The sequence below is a fragment of the Eucyclogobius newberryi genome, unplaced genomic scaffold (genome assembly GCF_026437365.1).
Source record: "Eucyclogobius newberryi isolate DKJ021-1_F unplaced genomic scaffold, fEucNew1.0.hap1 SCAF_12, whole genome shotgun sequence".
Lineage (NCBI taxonomy): Eukaryota > Metazoa > Chordata > Actinopteri > Gobiiformes > Gobiidae > Eucyclogobius > Eucyclogobius newberryi.
The window spans coordinates 30,254,961-30,281,314 of record NW_027315746.1 but is presented as its reverse complement, the minus strand read 5'-3'; the positions used below and the strand labels follow the sequence as shown (position 1 = coordinate 30,281,314).

Here is a 26,354-nt window from a genome sequence, read left to right as displayed (position 1 = left end):
AATTGAAATAGAAATTATGCTATTTGGTATTATGTGTATCAGAACTTTATTAAAAGGTTTGGTGACAACAACACTGTCCAAATTTTTATACAGCTTTTCCCATCACACTTTAATTTTAAAGGACACATTATACAACATTTAAATTTTAACCATGTTCTATCATTGTTCACTCATCAATCAATACCTGGAGTTGTATTTAGCTTGATTCACGCTTGTTTCATTAATCCTCTTTATGAGGTCCTCTCCCTCTGAACCTCAAAACATAATGGGTTAAGAGCTGAGATCTTCTGTACCATTTTAAGTCAATAAATCCCCACCCCTTTTGGCTGAGCCTTTCTGCCTTAAATCACGTTCATTATAACTGTGTGCTTACATTAGCATGTCAGGGGAAGCTAACTTTGGGTTTGATAGGGCAGCAACGATTAATCAAGTAAATCGACTAATTCAATTATAAAAAGTTTTCGTTATTATTTTATTGCCTCAATGATTCATTTAATTAACATGTTTAATAAAAACACAAGAATTTGTGACGCACGGAGCGCATGGAACGACTTTGTGGCACTTTCGTTTCACATGGAGCTTGTTCCGCGCAGACCGGAGGACCGTGATTATGAAACATAAAGTCCACGATGACGGGGCGAAGACGCGGAGGCTTAAGTGAATGGCACACGGAGCTTATGCAGCAAAATGACTGCAGAGTTACAGCCAAAAACACCAGGGATTACAGTTTTCACTCAACACAACATTTTACAAACACGTTTCTTCTATAGTTATGTGACATAAACTGAAATTAATTTATAGCTACTGTAACTGTTGACTGTAACAGTCTGATGTCAAGTTAATTAGTCCTTTATTCATTATTCTAATGTTTGGACTGGTGAAGTGAAATGTTGCTTTTGGGGGACATACTTACGTGAAATTAAGATTAAAATGTGTTATTTTAAGCAGAAACCTGTTATTTGTATATTAGTATGAACAATAACGTTTATTTACAAAATGATTGCATATGCTTTTAAATGGTTTACGGAATGTACAAAAAATTTACAGATTACTCTGTTAATCGAAGAAAAGATGCAATAGATTACTCGATAACCAAAATAATCGATAGCTTTTGATTTTTGAAAAGTGCCAAAATGTGACATTTTAAAACTCTACATGTGTCACTCAGAATTATATTTTGTCAAATACAGGGAAATACTGGGATGTGGGCAGGTATGGAGAACTTTGTATCTTGGATTATAATCTTGTATTTGGATACATTATACATCCCCAATGTACTCCCCTATGTACTCCCCTCTGTAGTTCCCACTGCTGGAAGTAAACAAAGCTCTAACTTCAATTCCTCATGTGGGAAACGCCTGACTTATATGAACAAATGTGTGCTTAAAGGACCCCCAAAAAAAAGCATAATATTTGTCCTTTCATTTCTGCACCTCTTCAGACAAAATCTATTGCTTTTTTTATATTTCAAATCAAACACATCAAATGCATGTTCTGTTTCTCAAAGTCAAAGGATTCTTTTAACATAACAAAGCTTGTCATGTGTTTATCTTTTACAATCTGGTGGAAACTTTTAAGTTTTGTAATCCAGACCTTGAATCTCAGGTCAGTTCTTTTTTGTACAAAGCATTGGTCATAAGCCACCCAGTTTAAGATTTTAACATCTTTGTTTAGTTTGTATGTTTTGATTAGTGCCTTCCATGTTGTAAGCACAGATTTTACCCAGGTATTCGTAACTTCATTCAAATTACTCCTTGTTTGTCATCTGCCATTGAAGCCTGTACAGGAACCGCCGGTATAACATATTGAGCTTCATATTCTGGGTCACACTAGTACAACTAATTTTTCAAACAAAGCAAACCCCAACCTCCTTTTTCTTTTGATAGTATTAGAGTTTTGAACCGGATATAAGATTTACTGCCTTTCCATAAAAATCTTTTTAAAATTGTTTTATTCCATTCATCAAACAGCCGGTTGGGATGGAAATTTGGAGAGTCTGGGAGAGCTAGAGTCACCTGGGCAAAACATAATTTTTTATCACTCCCCAGAGATTTATAGTTTTTTAGTCTTTTGATTGCACTTTGAATTTCAGCATCAACAAAAAATGTTTTGCTCTTCGTCATGGCGGGTAAATTGAGAGTGTCCAAAGAAGATGATTGTATTTGGTCTTGTTGGATAAAATTACATTATTCTGCAATCTTGTTTAAAAAAAATATTTCTACTGGTTGTTTTCCAAGCTTAGGCTGCAGTTATTTCATTACTTGGTTTACGGATCCGCCGCACTTAGATTATTGATTTCTACAATATAAATAAAATAAATTATTATAAAAAAAAATGTATAAAGTACCGCCGACAACGCAAAATAGCATTAAATTAAATATAAAAAGCGGTATTAAGTTAAAAGATATGAGAGCGTGAAGCAATTTTTCCTGCTGGAGTCCGTGACGGAGCAGCTCGTCCCTGTGTGTAAACCAAGTAACAAAATAACTTACAAGCTAATAATTTTGAGAATTTTTTACCGCCTCTATATTATCTTTCTTTGGTGAAGAGCTCTTTTTTTTCAATCAATCTCACCCCTTGTCCTTACAATTTCCTGTAGCATTTGAGTATAAATTTTTTCGGGCATGATTAGCATTTTTTCTGTCTTTGTTTCTTTTTGGCCAAAGTGACAGCAATTACCTTGCCCCTCAAAACTGCCTTTGATGCATCCCAAATAATGGGTGGAGAAAATCCACCATTGTTGTTTTTCCTCTACATACATCTCAATGTCCTTTGTCATATTTTTAGACATTGTGGGTCATTGAGTAGACTAGCATTACATCTCCAAAGTGTGTTTTTTTTGGTTTCTGTTCCAGATCTACAATGATGTAAATAGGAGCATGATCACTTAGATCTATTGTCTATGATCTATGTCTGCCTAGGACCTATCTTTGTTCATAATTTAAAAAAGTAGTCTATTCTAGTATAGATCTTATGTGGGTTAGAAACAGAGTATGGTATATTGGCGGACATTAGGATTCCGCTCCCTCCAGATATCAACCATATATTATTTATTAATTTGCTGAACAAGTAAATTCCAGTCTCTGCTACAGACAAGGGTTCCCTCAGAGTAGTTTGCATTCAGATCCACAATTTCAGTCTAGAAAGTGAGGTTGCTTCCTGGTGGAGCATATATATTTATCAAAGTACACTTCCATTAATACTTCCTTTGACCAGTAAACATCTGTCTTTTTTATTTTTGTGTTCAAAACTCTGTTCAAAGGCTATTCTGCCTGAGATCATTATGACCACACCCCTGTTATGTTTGCCTCTGTATGAGGAATTGTCGTTTAATTGGTTTCCTGAAGATATATATTAATTTGACCCAATATGCCACTAACATTAAGAAATGCAATTTGTAATTATATTAACCATGTTGAAATCATTCTAGTAAATCTGCTTTGTTACACGGCTCTCTGGTTGAACACAACACACATGTGGGGTTAAAAAATGACACGTAACCATAAAAAAAAAAAACACTTAACCACTGAAATGCAACTACGAGGAGGCGTGGTCTCTCAGTTTGACAGTTTTGAACAGGAAGTCAAAGGTCTCATTTCTATTATAAGCCCATTTTAGGTCAATATTGCAGTTTACAAATAACAAATTGGAAAATTATGATATACGCATTGGAGTTGAGGGCAATCCTCCTGTTCTACTGCGTTGTAACAACGAAATTTCCCCTTGTGTGGATATTAAAGGATTATCTTATCTTATCTTATCTTAAGGGTGATATATTTGTTTGAGTATCCCAACAACAATATTCAGACAATATATTCAAATAATATGACAATCCAACAGAAATATGCTAAATCATGCCTTTAAACATCTTAGTTTAGAGATTTAATTATCAGACTTTTTTTGTTTGAATAAAAATACATAATAATAATAATTTTGCAAGTCTTCAAAAAACATTAAAGATAGTAACTACATTTTGATATATTACCTACATCTATGCATGTTTGCATGTTATTAAGTATAAGAAAAAAGTATATTAAGCAAATATTATTTTATGTTTTAAAAAAAAGGTATTAAAATGTATTGATAAGAAGTTTTAAATTATCATTGTGGTATCAAAAGTATTGAACCTTTTCCTTAGTATTGTGTTCGAAATGTTTGCATTGTGACAACACTAATTTGCATACAGTTGAGTCGTGTTAACCCCTGCTGTCAATTATAGTATTGTGTTAAGCACTTCACTGTATATGTCATGGTGTTAGCTTCCGTGTCATCTGCACAGCCTTGCTACTCAATAATTCAATATGGCATGCTTTTCAAAATAAGGCAATTCAATTACCCGTTTGATACTGACCTCTGCGCCTTTAACACAATTTCACATCCACTGCTAGACGAGCCAAACATGAGAACTCAACAGTGTGGAGACATGTGAATGGAAACATGTCATTTTTCATGACTATGACATGTCGGAATGTAGCACATATGAAGCACATTTTATTTAAAGAACGTTTTGAAAAAGTGAGCCATGGTTATTTGTTATATACAGCTGAACTAATGTTTATTTTAGTCAAACATATAGACGCAGCAGAAAAAAATTGATTATACTGTTTCAAGGAAGGTTCCTGAAATTTAAACTAAAGCCAATACGTTTCAACAGAATGACAGAGGGAATGTTCAACAGCAGCCTCTAGTGGATGTAAATTGTCATTACGTGGATGAGGGAACTTGAGAAGAGGGCTAGATTAACGATAAAAGAACTTAAAAGACATGAGAGGTTTACTTATATTATACTATTACTTAATACTAAAACTACTAAAGTCAATACAAATTGTAAGTACTGTAAATTCATCGATGTAATGTATTCTTTAACTAATTTAATAATAGGCTAAATGCTATAAGACTAAATGCCCTTGAATAAAAGAAATGAAGAGATAGCAGTTTATGTAGAGAGACCAACAAATATGATGTAATAACACAACACATACACAACATTGACGCTTTGCTAACTTGCGGCTATATAGGGTCAATGGTATGCAGCACGACCTTGGTCTTTGGACTTTTCTGTGAGACTAGAGAACAAATAGGTGCAGACATGCTACTGAATGCAGACAGTTTGTGGATATCTAACCATCAACTTCATTCCAAAGGTGACAATGTGCTTTTTTTGCTTTGTATGTTGTTTTAAACTACAACAATTTTGATCTTTAGTGGCTTAAAGTAAAAACATGTCCATTGACTTTCTGTTCAAAACTGCAGAACTGATAAGCCCCACCTCTTCATAGTGACATTTCAATGCAACAAGCACAAGATTGTCATTTACATTTTTTGTTTACGTGACATTTTAGAACTCCACATGTGTCACTCAGAATCTTATTTTGTCCAATAATCACAGCTAGTGCTGGGATGTTGGGGAGGATAGAGTGTAGATGAAAACAGGACTTTTCGAAGCACTTAAGCCTCAGGTGCAGGACAATACAGGATTACTCAAACATGCAGGAATCAATCAAAATCCAACTTTGAGTAAACAAATTATGCAGAAACATCGTTATAACAAGGTAAAAATCTCATTGAAGTCAATTTGACATAATGTTCCCTTTAAAGTTGGAACAAGTTGGAAGCTACCTATGGGTGGCTGACAAAACTATACTATGGAAATCTATCAGAAATTTGCTAAAACATGAATGTAAATGCTGCAATTGAGGTTCAACGATTGCAAAACATGAATGGGCTGCAAAATTATCCACAAAAATGCTAAAATATCTCATTATTATACCATTAAACATCATGTTTATTCAATCAAAACATTTTATCTGATCTTTTAGCCGCCTTTTGGATGTGTTTTACTCATTATATTATAAGGGATATTAAGATTATTCTGTTAATCAATAATCGTAATTTTTCACATTACAATATAATATAACCGTGGCTAAAGTAAATCATTTCCATTAAATGAATAGACCAAATAAGTACAAATGAATGTATTTCTTATGTCATATTAACAAGTCTGGTCACATTTTAGCAATGGTATGCTAGGATTTCACTGTTGTTTGATCAAGGTGTCAACAATTGTGAACAATTGTTATTTTTTAATAATCTGACATTAATATTGCAATTTTGCTCCAACAATATTTTTCTTCAGGCTTTTGTTGCTTATGCTACTTTTAGATGTTAATGTCATGAAATTGAAAACAAGTTTCAGACTTGACTATAGAATGGACAAATGTGAAACATTTGGGATGGGATTTGTGTTGGACTTGTTAGGCCGTAGCTTTATTTATGTTTTATCATATTGTGCTATTATTATTATTTTTCATTATTTGTATTATCACTATTTTCCTTTGCTCTCAGATCGTGTCCCTTGTTATTATGTTTTGTGTATCATTAAACTGTAAAAAAAACATTTAATAAAAACAATTCAAGAGAAAATGATATCCACTTTACTTTATTTTTTTTTAAGGCTTTTTGGCCCGTAGGCTTTATTGAAGAGAAGGGAGGACATGCAGTAAAGAGTCAGAGTCGGGGTCGGGGATTAAACTCATGATTGCACTTGGAGCCTGGCATACGTGAGCTGGGCCTTAACCACTCGACCACCGGGCAGCACAACCACTTTACTTTCAATAAAGAATAAACCATTTTCCCAAATGTAAATATTATGTTTGATAAATGCTCTAGGTTTAAAAATAGTTCCAAAAAAATGGCTGTTACAACCCTCAGACGGTTGCTGTCACTTTACAAGTCTTTGCAGTGTGTGCGTCCTCTCCGGCACATTTATTTTCCATGTGGTTTGTTTAATTCCTGCTGCTGCCTGCACAAGCTCAGCCCCTGCCATGTACTTCTGTGTGACCTCTGGCTGCTTAGCGTTAGCCTCTGACATGTTTTCTATTAGTAAATGCTTCACTGTCCGAGAGGAGCACTGGAAAAATACTATTAAGGCTATTTTCAAGACTTTGTGAGAGAAAACTGCTGGAGAAAGAGTTCCAGCCTCAAAGCTTCAGATAAATGAACGTTCAGAGGTGACTGAACTTTTGACTACATATTTTCACTTTTATTAGAACAGTAAGTTCAGGCCCAGGTCAATCTGTAATTGTGCCATTTTTATAAGTTTTTTTTAATACATTTGATACATGAGAATGAGGGAAAATGGGAGAAAATGCACAAACTCAACATCCATCCATCCATTTTCTACCGCTTGTTCCCTTTTTGGGTCGCGGGTGACTGGAGCCTATCCCAGTGACTTCGGGCCTTAGGCGGGGTACACCCTGGACAGTGGCCAACTCGTCGCAGGGCCAACACACACACAAACTCAACAATTAATACTAATATAAATGTTTTTTTCAGGACTTGTATTACTCCTGTAAAACTGCACCATTTTGAAAGTAAGTATTCGAATAAATGTTATAAATGTAATATTGAAACTAAAAGCTTAATTCATTGTTTATGGGAATGCCCTGAGCTTAAACATTTCTGATATGCAGTATGTGGACATATCTCTGCATTAATTGGATGCAAGATCCCTGTTGATGCCAAACTACTGTGTTTGCTTCACATATACCCACAAAGTCTTTCTTTTGAAAGTCAAGAATGGCCCACTTATTAAATATCAGACTAATTCAAGAAACATAAAGAAGGATTGCAGAATGAACAATGGATAAAGGAGTATTTTTACAATCCAAAGTGTTGGACAAAAAATGACACAGAAGTGCAGTAACATCACTTAAGACACTGGTTTGTATGATTATACTGCAAGTTTATGTTATTTTAGTATGAATCAACTCTTTAAATGCAGCCTTTAAATACATTTGTCATGATTGACAATATACATGATATTCTAATTTTGCATAATTTCAAAAAGGCCATTGCGATATTTTATTATGTATTTTCAGTTATGTTTTAAGTCCAATTTATTGAAAGGTAAACATATGTTTGTATTATTATATTTTGTATCAGATGAGTCACACAAGACATAAATGATTGCTTTTCCTGCTCTTCAGTTTGGATTTGAGCCAGGTGCACATGAGCTGAAGACACTTTGTGGCTCAGTTTAAGAGTGTGTGCCGAGGAGTGCAGGGTAAATAAAAAAAACACAGTGGCATTGAAACACCCATGACGAGGAAGTACAGGGCGTCCTCCCACTGCCGGAGGACAAACAGCCAGCTTTCAGATCTGGTGAGTTCTATCCATAAAGTCAGCGAGCGAGGATCAGGTGAAGACGGGACTCGAGTTGTGACGCAGTCGGCAAAGTAAATGTTTGATTTTCATTGTGAGCCAGATGCATTCACGGCTCATAAAGTAAAGCCGTGATAAAGCACTGAAGTAATGCTGCAGAGGACGTCTAAAGGGAAAAACAAGCAAAGAACGTTTTCTTCAGAATCTTGTCTGACAAATGGTCTCTGACAATACCAGAAAATTAATGTAAATGTATGTAAGTAAACTAGTTTGTCGACGAAATAAAACTTTATAAATAATACCAGTAAAACACCTTTTTGTTTCACCACAACTTTTTGTTTATTCAATGGCAAAAATGTACCAATGCTCCCAGTCTCCAACAATTAACAGGTGTATTTTAGCTAAAAAACCCTATTGGGTTGATTACAAACCAGTTTTAGATCTGAAACCCAAAGTGAAGAGCTAATTCTGCTTTCTTGAGAATCAAATTACAAAACTCTTTTGCTTCATAGCTGAGGACACAGAAAGGTAATTAATATGAACAGGGAGGGGCTAGTTACTGTATGTCTCTTCCAATCCTTACCTCTCTTTATAAGCAAACGCCTTCAGATCGGACTTTAGTAGTAGGGCTATAGTAGTAGGTGGTAGATTAATCTGTTGATGGTGTCTTAGTTGACTACATGTTTTATTAGTCAATTAGTTATTTTATTAGATTATAAGGACATCATATGGACAACATCAGGAAGGAGGATAAGAGCTTTAAAACGATTATTCACAGCAAAAGCCATGTCTTTACAGTCCTAATTATACATGTATTTGGTTTCATCTAGATTACTATTTATTTGTTCACTGGGATTCCATTTCTGTTTTATTATTATTGAAAAATGTACAATACAAAAGGAAAAGCAAAATTATTTTTTTCATGTTTGCTTGTATAGGGGGTTCTCTCTTTTTTTTAATCCGTTAACGATAGAAAATGGATATTGTGTCAATTTATGTGTGAAAACATGCCTGTAGAAGTTTCAAGTATCTCCTTCAAAGTAAATGGACTGTAAAATTAACCATAAACGTGCATAAATGTGATATATTATCCTTGATTATCCGGGAACCTACGCCAGGATCCTGTTTGTGGACTTCAGCTCTGCATTCAACACCATCCTCCCTGCTCTGCTCCAGGACAAGCTCTCCCAGCTCAACGTACCTGACCACCTGCATTGACTTCCTGACGGATCGGAGGCAGTGCTTGCGGCTGGGGAAGAATGTCTCAGACACGCGGACTATCAGCACAGGAGCTCCACAGGGCTGTGTACTTTCTCCCCTGCTCTTCTCCCTGTACACAAACTGCTGCACCTCCAGCCACGACTTCGTAAAACTAATTAAGTTTGCTGAAGACCCACCCTCATCGGGCTCATCTCGGACAGAGTTGAGTCCGTCTACAGGAGGGAGGTGGACCGGCTGGTGTCCTGGTGCAGTGATAACAACGCCCACAAGACAGTGGAGATGATCGTGGACTTCAGGAAAGTCACAACTTCAGGAAAGTCACAGCCCCCAAGCCCCCCCTCACCATCTCAGACTCCCCCATCTCCACTGTGGACTCCCTCCGCTTTCTTGGCACCACCATCACCCAAGACCTCAAATGGGAGCTCACCATCAGCTCTCTCACCGGGAAGGCCCAGCAGAGGATGTACTTCCTGCGGCAGCTGAGGAAAGCCAATCTGACAGCGGAGATGATGGTCCAGTTCTACACGGCCATCATTGAGTCCATCCTCACCTCCTCCATCACCGTGTGGTACGCTGGAACCACAGCCAGGGACAAACAGAGACTACAGCGCATTGTGCGCTCGGCTGAGAAGGTGATTGGCTGCGAACTTCCAGCTCTGCAGCACCTGTACGTTTCCAGGACTCTGGGATGTGCAGGTCAGATCACAGCCGACCCTTCTCACCCTGGACACGGACTATTTGAGCCACTTCCCTCAGGCAGGAGGCTAAGGTCCATTCGGACCAGAACCTCCAGTCACAAGCACAGTTTCTTTCCCTCTGCCGTTGAACTCATGAACACTACCTAAGCACCTTTCACTCACTGCACTGTCACTTCCTATTGCACTACTTAACTTTAGATTTTATTATGCACATATCACCACTTCCTATTGCACCACTACATAACTTTATCCTTTATATTTTATTATGTACAGATCATGCCGTTCAGTATTCATTGTTCAATGTTTTGTTGTTTGTGTTGAATCACCAGGACAAGTTCCTATGTCTGTACATTTTGTGTATTGACAAATGGCAATAAACCCCAATTCTGATTCTGATTCTGTTTGCAGAGGTGTTTTTTTCTTATAGTTATAGACGATATATTCCACGGTCTAAATTTCCATACTTTTAAAACAACAACTGAGATATCATCCATTTACCTTCCAGGCTCAAATGTATGAATCTAAACTATTTGTATGAGTTCCAATTAACCTCTGCACAAATGTAATACAAGTGCCACAGTCGGCTGCTTCATAAAACAGTAACAGTACCTTTAACTTCTCGGTGTACAAAGAATTGAAATTCGAAAAATGCCTCCTAAAACAAAGACTCCTTGTCTGTCGTCCCATGCGGGTGAACAGCAGCGATAGATGAGCATCTTGTGGTTGTGGATGTGTGAAAAAGGCAGTGCAGCAGCCAGTGCAAAAATAAACCATATACGCAGCCGTGAGCAAGTACTACTTTGAATCAGCAAGTACTTTCGAGACAATGCTATGTTTGTTCGTTTCTAAGTATGAGAGATTCTATGTACACACTACATGGCAATACTATTTGGTATTTCCAGAACAAGCTGAATTATTGCGGGGCGAGGTTAGTAAATTATGCCAGTTTAATATGAGTAGGCTTCCCAATAGAACAGGAACACAAATATAGAACAAAAAAGCTACACTGTGAGGTCAAGCCAAATGATCTCCAAAATGAGTCCAGGAATGATTCATCGTGGAAAAGGCTTCAAAGGTAAAATTTGTCACATTGTCCAGATCATTACTTTTGAAACGTTTGCTACAATGTTCAATAATGACGATCATATAGATATTGTAATATTAGAAATGTCCCAATAGTTTGTATAATAGTATAATATATCAGCTGACTCAGGTTCTAAGATAAACAATTCTGTAGCAGTCAGGATGTAAAACACTCTACATATACCATGATTCTTTGGTCTTTTTAATTGCAGCTAACATGAAAGAATTGCTATTATTGTGAATTTTTTGGCTTCAACTTTTTTGATAGTCCCCCACATGGCTCGTCACTGATAATTTAAACTTTTATAGCTCGTCACTGATAATTTAAACTTTTGCTACTGAATGCATTTCCACAAGCTAGAAATATTGTTCAGTAATTGTATATTGTGGCATCCGTAGCATTTTCAAGAACAATGCGTCATCAAACATGGAATTGAAGGAGAGCAACAGAAAATAGTCGCGGTTCGGTGCATTCACGGTGATTGGTTGCTCACCTGGGCGTATGGGCCAGAGTGAAGCGCCGGCGCTGGTTGATGCTGCGGTTCATGAGCAGTTTCCTGAAGAGCAGGGGAGAGTTCCGGGGAGAACCTCGCGGAGAATTCCGGGGCGAGATCTTTGGAGAGTCTACAGGCGAACCGCCCTTGGACCTGGGCCTCAGATGGATCATAGAATGCCTTGGCATCTTTGGTTCCTTCTCCTCCATATCGGAATGGTCTTCCTCTGAGCTTGTGTCATTCATGGTTAGCTTGGAAGATATTTATTCTTAGTTAATTTCTTTTAAATATTTTTAATTTGAGCGTAGTTTCCCTTTTCTCCACGGTTTTCAACAATATTGTTAAAGGCCTTCAAAAACGTAAAATTGTACAATTGGAAAACTTGTACAAATCCAAGATGGCAGCGATTTCCCTTTTTTTTCAGATCTTTCAACATCCAAACTGGTAGTGTAACATCAGTTTGTTTCAGCATGATTTGGGCAATCTGGGCCTCCAATGTCCTAACTAAACAGTCCACCATAGTTAAAAACAAGCATAAATCTAATCTTGAGTTTTGAGTCCATAAACAAATATTTCTTGATGAATTTGCTCTGGTCTCTGAAAAATCCAAGGTCTGGATGTTGTCTCAAAACACGACAAGAGACGTGACGCAAACTCCATCAATCCATTTTGAATATAATCCAAGTTGCTTAAGTTGAATGAATCTTGAGGTTTCCCCCATGATGAAATAAGTCAGGAAAATAAGAAAAGCTAATAATGGAAGTCAAATGAAAAGTCAAAGCAACAGCAGCAGCAGCAGCAGCAGCAGCAGCAGCAGCAGGATATGTTGTCTCCCGAGAGTGCAGGCTGAACTGAAATGTTGATGTCCTCCCTCCCTCTGTAGCTCCCAGGCTTTGTTTACATTAGCTGGGACTACCCTCTTTCCTACTAAATATGGACGTCTCATTTACGAGGAGGGAGAAGCATGACTGATCCTAGCTATTTCCAACCCATCAAGCTGCCTCAATCCAAATAAGTCACTGCCAGAGCACCAAAAACTACGCTCAAATGAATAACACGGTAGAACATAGCCGTGACTAATTACACTGTTATCAGTTAACACAGTCATAAATGCCCAACATCGATCATCGTCAGTCATGTGATCTTGATGTTAAAGTTTGTTTGCAGTGGAGAGTACAATAATGCTTGCATGTTTCTGCATCAGGTGTTTGAACTGCCGTGGTGTTCAGACACCTTAGCCATTGCATAAAAAATCACATGAAAATAGATGTCGTCTTTGTGTCAGTGTTGTGGCCAATAACCGATGATTGTGGATACCGATATTAATATTGTAAATCCATAAGGACCACAAAATGTATGTTAGTTCACAAATTAAGTCACCAACTTGTAAAAAACACCAACAAAAAGTAAATTTTTGCTGTCATATCACAGAGACAATGTGTTATCGCTTTATATTGCTTTCTTAATAATGTTTTTTTTTCACCAAACTTCAACGGAACAGTGCCAAAAATTAATGGATGTGAAAAGCCTTCCGCATGCTTGTTGTAGAACAGATTTGTATTTTTTTAATTATTTCTGGATTTTGCTACAGGTACGTAACACCACAGGATAGAAAGAAGGCATTACACCCCCTGACATATCTAGGATATCAAATAATTTGTTGCATGATTGTGTAAACATAAAAACATGTTTTTAGTGAAGCATAATTGCTCATTTTTAATTTTTCATTAGTTTGTTCAAAAAGACAAATATGATACACTAAGTACAAACTGAGAATGACACAAAATATAAATGTGAAATCTCTGCAATTCTTTTTATATTGGGCCGATGCCGATATCTAGAGAAACCCACCGATATCAACGATATTACACTACTTTTTAGTTAGTCTTTAAGGGGAAATTAAAATCTATTCAGTATGAACTATCTGTACATGAATCGTGATAGTAATTATTTGCTAACTTGAAGATGAAGATCCAGCACAGCAGTGCCACTACGCACATAACGTGCAGTGCAAGGGGCATCAGGTGCTTCAAGGGGCACCATCAGCTTGACCAGGCCGTTTGGATTAAATGACAATGGCTTATTGTGCAACAACTGCACATTACAATTAAACGTGGAGACATTAGATGAAGAAAAAATGCTTCATATTCAATTAGAAACCATGAAAAAGAGAGACTGGACTTCCGGTTATGGTGGCGCTTTGAGCTAACAAACCCACACCTCTGCTCCAAAACCCAGCTAAGAAGAAGAACGAGACATGTGTAAACAAGGAAGGCACAAGTCTAGTGAGACAGAAAGGAGGACATGCAGTACATCGTCAGAGTCGGGATTTGAACTCACAACACTGCGGCCGGCTGCACTTGGAACCTAACATACGTGTGCTGATGCCTTAACCACTCAACCACACGGCATAAAAAAAAAAAAAAAAATATCCAATTTAAAACTTTACAATTATCAAAAAAATATTTGTTTCAGCTCTGATCAGAGCCGCGCAGTGCTAGAATATGAATACCCAGAATAGAATACCCAGAATATGAATACCCAGAATAGAATACCCAGAATATGAATACCCAGAATAGAATACCCAGAATATGAAGCCTAATGGAAAAAATATTGAGATTAGTGTTGTGCCGGGGATTCCTGTGTAGGCCTTGCTGGTGGATGGCGGCAGGTTGAGTGATTTGGAGGGGGTCAGGAATGCTTGGGTGAAGTCTGTTCTTGCATCATGGAGGGAGCTGATCAAAACATACAAACTAAACAATGATGTTAAAATCTTAGATTGTAAAGGAGAAGAGCTTTGATGAGTTGAAATAATCCTTTTGCTTAGAGAAACATGTTTTTAGGTATTTCCAAATAAGGATTTATTATAATCAAAGAAATCAAAAATAATGATGACCATCATAGCCTTTTGACTGAAATATGTATTAAAGCTTATAAATCAGATCTTTCAAGAGGAATAATATCCGAAACTTATAAATTTAGGCTATCATTCCACTGATTACATAAAAGAAAGGTGGGAAAGAGAGGGTCACTTTGTTCTGGATGATGAAGAGTGGGAAAGTATATGTACATCTCAGTGGAGAACCACAGGATCACATATCTGGAGGGAATTCTGTTGGAAAAGTGTGTCTCGTTTCTTTATAACCCCATGTCAAAGTGCTCATTATTCAGGGAAATGCAGACTGTTGGAAAAACTGCAGAAGCCAGGAGGCAAAACACTATCATGTGTTATGAGACTGTCCAGTCGTTCAGGATTATTGGACTGACATTAATAATGCACTGCAGAAAATTTTAGAACAATGTTTTTCGGCCTTAAAGTTCCTGCCATGGACATGATCAGCCTTCGGAGTGGGCTTTTGGTGGCAGGAGAACAGGCAAGGTTTGTGTCAAAGAAATGGTTGGCACAAACATCGCCAACGATAAAGGACTGGAATGTATTGTGACTGACAGACAGAAGGAAAAAAATACATTCAGCCTTATTTTGTTCATTGACAAATTTGATAGACTTTGGACTAAATTGGACTTTTTGTGATTTTGTTTGTACTTATGTCGATGACTACTTGTGTTTTATTTTAATTTATTCTCTCTGTTTTTGTTTTCTGTTATTTTTCTGTTATGTTTAATCTTTTGTTTATAAAACTGGAACAAATAAAATATTTAAAAAGGAAAAAGAGAGAATGACACAAGATAAGTCAAGCTGGTGGAGCTGACACTGCGGCGTTCAACTTCTTACAAATGCCTATATTTTCATAAATGCAACAGAAAGCTTCAATCTATTCTGCAGAAGAGCAGAAGGGCTCTGAGTGAAGCTTGAACAGGGGCGGAGAAGGGGCGGGAAGGGGCGGAGCTGGGAGATTTGTGGACTGTGGGGGGCCCTCAAAATAAGAGAGTAATGAGTTGCTAACAATATTACCGCTAAAAAGCAACAGAATACAGGAAATTACATGACCGCCCTTAGGATAAGGATTTATACAATATATACATACAGTATATATATATATATATATATATATATATATATATATATATATATATATATATATATATATCGGGCCCCACCTGATATCTGTGTCGGGGGGCTGTTCGTTCTCTCTCTGACGTTTGCATAACCCACGGAGCTGGAGCATCTGACACCAGACTGAACCTATGACCAACAGCTGGTATGCGACAACGCTCCTCAGGGCTGCTTTCACATGTAACGCATTTTGTCGCCTCGCTACATGTACTACTGAGAGATAAAAGAGCTGCTTGTGGAATATGGTAAGGACTCAAATGGTGCAGCAGTAAAGACATGTTCTAAGAAGTTATATAAGGTCTACTGTGAAAGTGTCCATTATTACACATTCACAAAGCATGGAGGCTAAATAAAACCATCTAATTGCAAGTAATATATAATTACAGGACTGCATATTTTAAGCACAAGCATACTAGTTCATGGTTTATATAGGTTTTACGCACAAGATGCCATTCAGATGACATTATAAAGGTAAATATCTGCAGTCTTTGCACTTTGCTGATTGCCACAGTTTTATTCTGATTCATGATATTTTATTACATTTCAGAGTCGCAAGTGAAATTTAAAACCTTTTAAGACAGCTTAAGTCAAATCTAATGCTACCATTGCGGTGGGAAAAAAACACAAAATATATTTTTACAAGTTTAAGATATAAAATCTTATTTATATTTAAAACAAATTAGTTAAGCTTTTCTGGATTAATAATAATAAGCAAGAACAATTGATAGTTTTTAATAAAATGCTTGTAAGGCCTTAATTTGGAACTATCATTTTCAGTACTTTTTAAATGCTTTAAAGACCCTGCAGTTACCCTGTGTTTTATGTTACCTACAGATTCAAAGCTACTTACAATACTGTGAAAAACAAACTATCTCATTCAGACCATTTGTAAGACTTTACCAAATGTAAATGCGTTAGTGTTAAAATAACGCTCTACACACTGTAGTTGAGTCAAGAAAGTGTTGGTTGACAAAAGATATGCCCTGACAGTTGTTTTTTTTAGCAAAGATTAAAAGAAAGTGCCAATGGCACAAACGGCAGGGTCATATGGAGGAAACTGAGAATTCTGGGTAAAAGCTGTGCTTACTACCTGGAAAAAGCTAATGACAAGATTTTGTACCAAACAGTACCAACCTGAGATTCAAGGTCTGGATAACCAAATGTATTTGTTTTGGAAGATTGTAAAATCAAATTAAATTAAAGGTTTTGACATGTTGAGGAAATCCTTTGGCATGGAGAAACAGGACTTTCATGGATATTTACAAATAAAAAGTTATTATAACCAAGAAATTAAACAAACCAATGACCACTATGACCCTCGCTCTGACTGATTTTTTATGAATGCATACAAATCAGGACAATATCTAATAATATCTAAACTATATAATATACTATATTATACTATACTATATTCGGGTTGTTGTTGTTTTTTTAATGGGAAAGAGAAGGTAATTTTGTTTTGACTGGTGAAGATTGGGAAAATATACATCCCAATGGAGAACCACAAAATCACATGTGTGGAAAGACTTCTTTTGGAAAAGATTTTTCCATAACTCCATGTCAAAGTGCCCACTATTCACAAAGAAATGCTAACTGTTGGCAAAATTGTGGTTGCCTGAAGGCCCACCGTGCTTATTGGGACTGTCCCGTGGTTCGAAAATATTGGACCAATAAAATATTTAAAAAAGAAAAAGAGAGAATGACACAAGATAAGTCAAGTTCTTGACATCACCACCTTTGGAGCATACTTTTGGCTGCAGGGAAAAGGACTGGACTGACATTGAAAGTGCCATTTGTAAAATGGAAAAGATAACTTTCAGACTCGATTCAATAATTGACCAATTAACAGACTTTGGACAAAAGGGGACTTAAATTTAGGACAATTAATGCTGTGAGATTTTTTTACATGACTTTTGCCATTATTACCTGTTTAATCTCACTGTGTACTGCTCAGTGTTTTGTGTTGTTTGAAATTTAAAAACGGAAAAAAAGAAAGACTGCCTTGTAAAAATGACATAGCACCAGTTTTGTACTGCTGCTTCTTCACACGCTGATAACAGACCAACACGTGTCATTTGACATAACTATGACTTGTCCTTTTTTTAAGTTTGAATATACATTGCACAAGTACAGGTTTGGTGGCTTTTCCACACAGACACAATACACTGATATACTGTTGTTATGGCTACTATCACAAAAGCATTGTCAGTAAGATCTCTGATGGAGGCTGACACATTCACACATGAAGGACGCAGGGCATACTTACCTATGTCCAATAGAAGTGCCACACATATCACGACTCTACCATTGGAATTTATATTCAAAATCGAATATACTTCTTGTTCTTGTTTTTTCTATGACTTGAATTAAAACAATACTGACTCTGCATTCATCACAATCAGATACATTTTGCTAACTTGTGTAGTCTTTACATAGCAGTCATCATCTTAAACTTACAACAGTGGAGACACCAGGACCAAAACAAACCATCTTAGACAGGTTCCATGGACTTAATTGGATAAATTAGACATGATAATGTTTTAATCTGCCACCTGCTCTGACTCTTTGATTGCTTTTGAATCGGTCACATCGAACTCCGTACGCATCCCATTGAAAAAGTGGACAGCCTCATTAGCCGCTAACGTCAACAACTCAAGACTTACCAGCGCTGATATTTCCTAATCTGGCCCTTCTGAGGCCTTTGGTGGTAAGTCTTCATTTTGCAACCAAGCTGTAGCTACTTCATCTGGATTTATCCTCCTGTTTTTAAATCGCTACAGGTTCCTTTTTGGGACCTCTGAGCTGCTCGTCTTTGGTTCCTGGCCTTTTGCCTGTCTCTGTCCCCAGCACTTCACTTGGCACCAGCAGATGTTGACATTTAAATCTAAACTTCAGGCTATCGAGTAGCAATTCGACTAGATCAACTATCCTCTTCAGTAGTAGAAAAAGCTTCAGTTGTAGTCCTGTATCCTCTTCAGTGCAACGAGCAGCATGTGTACTCTGGACGATCTTTCCTATTTACAAGTGGAATGTTCATCACTCGAGTCGAAACATTAATACCAGACCTTATTCATCGACAAACCCAGAACGCCTCTCATCATTGTGTGTACTCTCATTAGGATCATGTGATCATGTGACCTATGACCAAGTCTATACTGCCCTGCGCAGACTCATGTAGGTGTTGACGTTAACTTGATATTTAGCCATTGGACGTGCCTCGGACACAAGCGAACACTCCTAACATCTCTTTTATAGTACATTTATTTATTTATTATTTATTTATTTCAATCGTGTGTTATTCACATTAAGCCTAATCTGAGCAAAAAGAGTGTCGTTTAACATTGGAGCTACTTTTCCTTAGCTCACCTTACCTTTACACAAAACGCTGTAATCTGAAGTGATTCTGGGGGTGACTTACAAGTTCTTAGGGATGCAGCTGGTGAGAGTGCCCAGGCTCCTGGAGTGTTTGAGTGTGCAACGCTCTGGTAACCGGGCGTCCTCTGGGGCTCCATCACAAGGATCATCACTGTCTAGAGCTGTGCCCAGGTCTGGTGGCCGGTCCCTAGCCGTGAGCTCGTCCGGGCTCTGGGGGGGCACTCTGCAGGACAGCCTGGGCAGGTGGAGACGCCCCGACACCAGCCTCTTCACAGCACATGCTAGGCCCAGGTGGTGATGGTGCTCCAGGTTCAGGGCCTCCTCTGCCCACTGCCTCTGCACACATAACAGAGAAGGAGAGTAGAGAAGTGCCCACTGTTATTTTCATATTTGGTTGTATTTGTAGACTTTTGAAAAACAAAAACCTATAGTGATTATTGACAATATGCACCTACACTACATTAACCATACTTTCATCTTAATCTTCAGAAAATTCATCATGATAATCCAGCATCCAATCCACCTTTTAGCCCAAAGAAACAAACCTGCTTGTTTCCATGTAAATGTTGTGTGTATGGCATAAAAAACTTCCAAAGTAAAATATTATTATATTAATATAAAATATTCCAAAGTATTGTTATTTACACAAGATTAATGTACAGTGTCCCTGAAAAGTGCATTATCCCTGAAAAGTAAAAAATAAATACACTACAAATACACTTTGTGCAAGTTTTTGTTTCATGAAAGTAGGGCTACAACCATTAATTGACTTCTCATGAGAAAATGTGGGAAAATAATAAGAATTTAAATCACTTTATTTGTAAATATACTCTAACTAGAAACCTCCAGTGCCCATATTTAAACTTTATTTATGTATTTAAAAAGTCTCAATGTATAATAAAAATAATTGTTTTAGAGGTCGACTAATTGAAAAAATAGTCGCTGACAAGTCGAATACTTACATAATCATTTGTTGCAGTCCTAATAGACTATATATACAAGAGGGAAGTTTTCTTTAATGGAACTTATTGTGGCTATCCAAAGAAGCAAACCTAACTATCTGCAGTATAGTACATCCACAGGACTGTGTTTGATGGTACGGTAGCTGTGAAAGCCCTGTTTGGGTGTGTTTTGATCAGAAAGCACTTAAAGCAGGTCCTGAGACTGCAGTGACCTGCTTATCTGTATCATTATGATCAACTACCTTTATCAGCTACTGTCAGCAGCACAGTATTCCATAAAATAATACGTTACGCGGAAGGTTCTCACACTGAGAGTAATGTTAAAGGGAAAATATTTTGCACAATCAACTTCATTCATTCATTTTCCACAGCTTGTTCTTGTTCCTGTTAGGGAGTGTGGGTGACTGGAGCCTATCCCAGTGATTTTGGGCCTTAGGTCAGGGGCCAGCTCGTCACAGAAAATCAACTTTAATGACCCTTTAATCTTGTTACAACAACTTTTCCTCATCAATAGTTTACCTTATCAATATCAAGGTTTATTCATAAAGCCCTCTTTCAACCATAAAAGCTCAAAGTGCTGCACAGCAAAGTGAAATAATACATATAAACAAACAACATAAAATACATGAAGTTAATAAAAATAATGACTCAGCACAGTCCGTGTTTAAAAGGCCAGAGAGAAAAGGTAGGTATTGCGGCGATGGCATCCAAATATATACAAATCTGTGGTATTTGCAGATTGAAGACGCATCGCAGAACAGTTGCACATGTTAGGTTACTTTATTGCTCAGAAAAATGCACTTACTTCCATTAAGATGACACATACGCTTTGGCCACAACAACGATACCTTAACCGGCAAGTCTTTCTGGTGAGATGGAAACGATCAACATAAAACGAGACGTAGAATGAGAACGGTCAACAAAAGTCTTCTTCCACGTGCTTACCCCGCCGCCATTATCCAAGCCACACACACAGAAGGTGAGCGCTCTCACTAATAACCACACACACACCCTAGTGCCGCCCCCAAACACTGCAGTCGTGCTCGTGCACAAACCTACATACACCTACAATAGGTTTTTAACTGCTCTAGTGTCTCAGCAGCTCTAACACCCAGAGGCTGCATGGTACGAGCAGGAATATGTTGGGACAATATTTCCCGCAAATAACAGGGAGCCAGCTGCAAGGTGGTCATGTCCCCAGCTGGGGCCCTCGGTGTAGCTGGTACCGGGCGGGTCGGGCAGGAATGTAATGGCTCGTCGTGGGGGGCCTAATGTGGTGCGTCTTGGACAGTGAAGATCCAACGGCACTGGCCCTTTCCTTTTACTCGCCTTTTGCTGGCCTTTTACTCGCCCTTATACTGTCCCTTTTACTAGTCTTTTAATCGCCCTGTTAATCACCGTTTTCCGTTTTGTTTACTATTTTCTGTTTTCTTTTACATTTGGAACATATTTATTGTGATCATGTGTACTTTACGTAATATGACTAGAGATGATCACAGACTGTAAATACCACCAGCTAAACTGCTAACCGAAAATAAATAATGGAACTTATTCAGCACTGCCTCATCAATGAAATTACCTTTGTGTCCTTTTTAGTTGAATTATTATTATTTTCTGGATTAATCTCCAGTGGCGTTGTTGGTTCTTCTTAATTTAACTTTTATCACAATATAGTACCACCCGATTGCCACATATGGAAAGAAATGGCACAAGGCTCGTGAATGCAGAAATTAACAAAAAGAGCAACATGAGAAGCAGTGGTACAGTTACTATTAGAGCCCCACACATAAACACAGTAATTGTAGATGGCAAAAGAAACCAATGCTAAACAAGCATAAAAAAAACACAGTTTCAAAACTTTGATGAGACCTTCACACCTGAAAGACACATCATGGAGCTGGCTTTATTCGTCCTCGAATGAGGACGAGGAGCAGAAGAGATCTACCTGCAAGACGACGAAGGACGCAGAATAAAAGCAACATTAGACGGAGCACCTTACATCCCTACGTACACGCAGGATCTTCTCCAAGCAGCAACGGAGCTTCAGTCACCTTCAAGAAGGGAAGTAACCAGCTAATTCATAAAGACGGTACAAAGTTTGACATAAAAGTGTAGTGACCTGCAGATGACCTCTGAATGTTGCCATGGTGACAGGAATGCTGTAGTAAGATTGTACCATGGTACTGGAGATTTATGACATCTCTGCAGGAGCAGAGACTTCACAATTTGACCGTTGGGGAAAAAACTTTTTTTCCATCAAATGACTGCTTTGGGATTAAAATGAACTCATGAAGTCATTTTCTCTCCCAAGACAAAAACTAAATGCTAAAAAGACTATGCAGCTTTAGTAATTGCAGACTTCGTCCACAAGATAAGTACATAATATTATTGTGCTCTGCATGTCCATTTAAAGGTGGAATGGACGATTTTTTTCAGCAAATTTTTCATCATATTTCCTCGTGGCGTGGATAAATCATTTGTCCTGCCACGTATCAATCATAAAACGCACCTATCGCTCACCTGCAGCCGCGTCAGACTCGACCCCACGTTTCCGCGTGCCTAAGCGCATGGATCTATCATAATATAGTTCCCTCAGTGTACGGGGCAAAATGAAGACGGAGAAAGACAGTTCGAGCTGACGCAGAAGTGGACAGAAATCTATGGGAGACGAGAGATGCGATGCGCTCCTTTGCGCTAATAAACAAACGCACGTGTGTGTTGTATCAGTCCGCACGGGGGAGTGCACATGCGCACTTTTGCCTGCGTTCTCAAATTGCCGAAAAATCGTCCATTGCGCCTTTAACTGTTTTATAACTCGTCTTCTGAACAATATTACCTTTGTAACTATGTGGCCTAATGTTAATGCTAAACAATGGCTAAACAATGGCTGCATTATTCCGGATTATAACATTTGTGTACTTCATAAAGGCGAAAAGTGACACAGTTGAGGCAACTGAAAAAATAATTGCAGATGTCACACCTTATGGGAAAGTTAAACGTATCAGAGCAGACAATAGAATGGAATTAACTTCCAGAAGATGACCAAACCTTAACAATCATTGATATAGAGTGATTTGGAAGGGATTTCCTCCAACTGCAGACATGACATCAGTACGCTGTTTGATGCAGCTTAAAACTTCACCAAATGGATGTAAAAAATTATTCTTTGCAAGCTCCGATCGATTATGAGGTGTACATGGAGCAACCGAAAAGATTTGAAGTAAAAAGTTAGTTTGCAAACCTAACACATTTTTATATGGTTTGAAACAATCTGGTAGAAACTGGAACAAGATGTTACACGATCATCTATGTGAAAAATGAGAGAGTTATTCTGATAATTTGGTTTATGACGTTATCATTGCTACTGCCAATGAAGATTGACTCAAAAATGTGGAATAAATGTTAAGCAAAATGTTTAAGATGAAAGATCTTGGTGAGCTTAAACACTTCCTCGGTATCAACTGTACCCAAGGCACAGAGATAAAACTGAACCAGACAAGGTATATCACAAACATACTGGAAAGATAGACTGTAAGCCTACTCCTTGTGAACAAAAACACAACTTTGATGCTGATGGTGAGTCAGTAGTAGATGCAGCAAGGTATTGTGATCTAGTGGGAAGCTTGATACATTTGATGACTTGTACACGGCCAGATGTGTTATATATGTGCTCTACACTGAAAGTGCCTACACCGGAAGTTCCATCTAATAAACAACTGTATGTCAGTTTGAACCGGTCTAAGTCACTGATGGTGTGTCTTGTTTTTCCTCCGTGAAATTTGCGCTTTGCCACGGTATTCCCGTCCTCAAAAAGATCCGACCAACAAATCTCTTTTGCAGGGGAGTACATTTTTCATACTTTTTTGTGAGGAGAAAGTTGTGGAGTTGTTCTTGCACCGACACAGATGCTGGTTTGGAGCTGGAGCTGAGGATGAACAGTTGTCAGTCTGTTCTGGCTGTAGCTCATATGGCCAGTCTCTTTCCCTCGTCTCTCACTCCCTGTGTCGAACCACATCCACACACAAAAAGACGCATTGAGGCAAGTATACTTAACTTGGCACTGTAAACTGCCTCTCTCTGCCCGCGGAGCAAAGAGGTGAGATGGGAGTCTTTCCTCCCGCGCTTTTGATTGGAACAAACTGAAAATGTTCGCGCTCTGACTCCTCTCTTGTTTAATCAGATAATAAAAACATGATGGACCTCATTCTCAGTGATGTCGTTGCAAGCACAGTTTAGCGCAGAGTTTATGGAATGAGTTGAGGCCTAAAATAGAGAGATGGATCTGGATTCAGCACTGTATTTCGGGAAAAGCCTGGACTTTTTAAGATACTTTGATGATTGATTCTAAAATGTCAAGTAGCCAAATTAAAAAAATTAAAACAGCTTGTTACCGAGAAATGTGAAATGAAGCACTCTCCTTAAACAAGCTTTTGTAGCACTAACATGTCTTACTTTTTACATTGTTCATTTTGCAAGACATATTGTAGTCCCAAAACAATTTCAGCCTTTGCAATTCACGGCTTTTTAAATATGATTTTGAATTCAACTCAATCAGTGCAAAGATCGTCAAACTTTCCAGCGTTTGATTAAGAAATCATTGAACAACCTATACAATTATGACTGAATTACCATACAATTTACAGCAGATCTTTTTCTCTTTTCAGCTCCGTCTCTTAGTTGGACTTGACATTAAAATCTTCCCTGGCTCCATCCATTGGCTTTGTTTGTTTAGTATCTAAAATGTCAGATTCTGTACTAAGGAAATGAGTTTGAATTCTGGTGACTATGGGATAAAGTTAATTGGTTTTAAAGATGCAATGAATCAGCAGACCAACCATCACAACTATAAGCTTAGCGCACAGTCTTGTCTCAACCAGTTTTTCCACTGAATACCTGGTCCTACTGAGCATTCAGGAAATAAATTGTATTAAAATAGACAAGTTTTCTTCGAAACAACACTGGAATACAAGACTACTAGGATTAGAATGAGTCTTACCTCTGTGTGATTGAAAATTTTAGAGTTGTTTCTCCTCATGCTTTAAGTAATGGCTGTGTCAACAAGACAACAGAGGAAATGCCACAGAGCAGGACACAGGAACCAGGTTTAAGATCAGATATGAGCAGTGACATGTCGAGATTTTCCACGCCTCTCCATACCACTGTGCTCTCATTAGCCATCATTCTATGCTCAGCTATCTAAAGTAGGTCATATCGAGAAGTCGTTTACTCAAGAGATGCAGTTGCTTTTGTCCACCTACAGAAAGGCCAAATTAAGCTTTATAATGCCCACTTAAAGGACACCTATTGTGCAAAATCTGCTTTAATGAGATTTTAATTTGGTTAAAATGCTTTTCCCTTGCCAATAATTTGCTCAGAGTTGCGTTTTGAGTGATTCATGCATGTTTGACTGACTACACTGACTAAATCTTTTTTTTTTTTTAATTGATGATCGTATTTGACAGTCTATTACTAAATACATGAAATAAATCAATGTCTTCTTTAATAGCACAGTAGAAAGCAAACATCTAATTATAGTATTACGCGTCTATCCAGGTTTGTTTTGTTACAAAATAATCTCAAACCCAAACTTAATCTTTAGATAACAATCATGCCTGTATGAGAAAAATGATATGACATTTAAGTCATACTATAGTAAAGGTTTAGTGCTACTGAAACAGGGTTTATTTGAGGACGTGTGGAACCGATCAAAGATGTTGTGTGGTGTTTTTTGTCCTCTTTTTGTTATGGATAGTGTTTGTGTTACTTTTCTTTTTCATACAATTTTCAAATGTGACAAAGAAGACATTGAACCTATAAACAAATGGAGAAAACTTTGCAAAATCTTGTCAATAGATACTTTCAATAGCCAATCATCTAGTCTTTTCTTGTTTTTAATCGCTTTGTAAATTTATTAAACCAATAGAAATTATATTTGCAGATTATTGCAGCATTTCCGTTGACAGCTTAGGTAGGCCTATAAAAGAGAATTTATGGGAAATTTCTGAGAATTCATGTTTAAATTAATGTTTTTTCTGGATAATCATTGAAGTGGCTCCTCCTGCCAGTGTGATATGAGCAAAAGCAATGGCAGAGAAAAGTACGGAAATGCTGTGAGTTACCATTGAAAGCAGTTACGGCTCCATCTAGAGGTCAACATAGACACTTGCATGTATTTTTGGATGAATGAACATTTTGCACTTTCTTCTATTCTTTCCTGGACTTAAAACATCTAAAAAAGGAGTATGCATTTTATTTAATTTCATGAAAAACAACAAGTTCATGACAAACAACACACACCTTTATATCTTTTTAAATCAACAGTTGTAACAGAAAGTCAGAAAAG

The 26,354-nt window shown here is 37.6% G+C and overlaps 1 protein-coding gene across 4 annotated transcripts in view; it reads right to left on the bottom strand.

Moving 5' to 3' along the window:
• pde4ca (phosphodiesterase 4C, cAMP-specific a) overlaps positions 1 to 25,087 on the bottom strand; it is a 119,775-nt gene extending 94,688 nt beyond the window's left edge. For 2 of the 4 annotated variants that reach the window (XM_072441873.1, XM_072441874.1), the window contains exons 1-2: positions 25,008 to 25,087; positions 19,093 to 19,385 (exon numbers count right to left, since the gene is read on the bottom strand). In XM_072441873.1, coding sequence (XP_072297974.1) covers positions 19,093 to 19,385; positions 25,008 to 25,046 — 332 coding nt within the window. In that variant the 5' untranslated portion in view covers positions 25,047 to 25,087. Of the gene's footprint in view, positions 1 to 11,659; positions 11,920 to 19,092; positions 19,386 to 25,007 lie in introns of those variants that run through there. The other 2 variants (XM_072441875.1, XM_072441876.1) reach the window with 2 other exon arrangements.
• Positions 25,088 to 26,354: the final 1,267 nt, after the last annotated feature.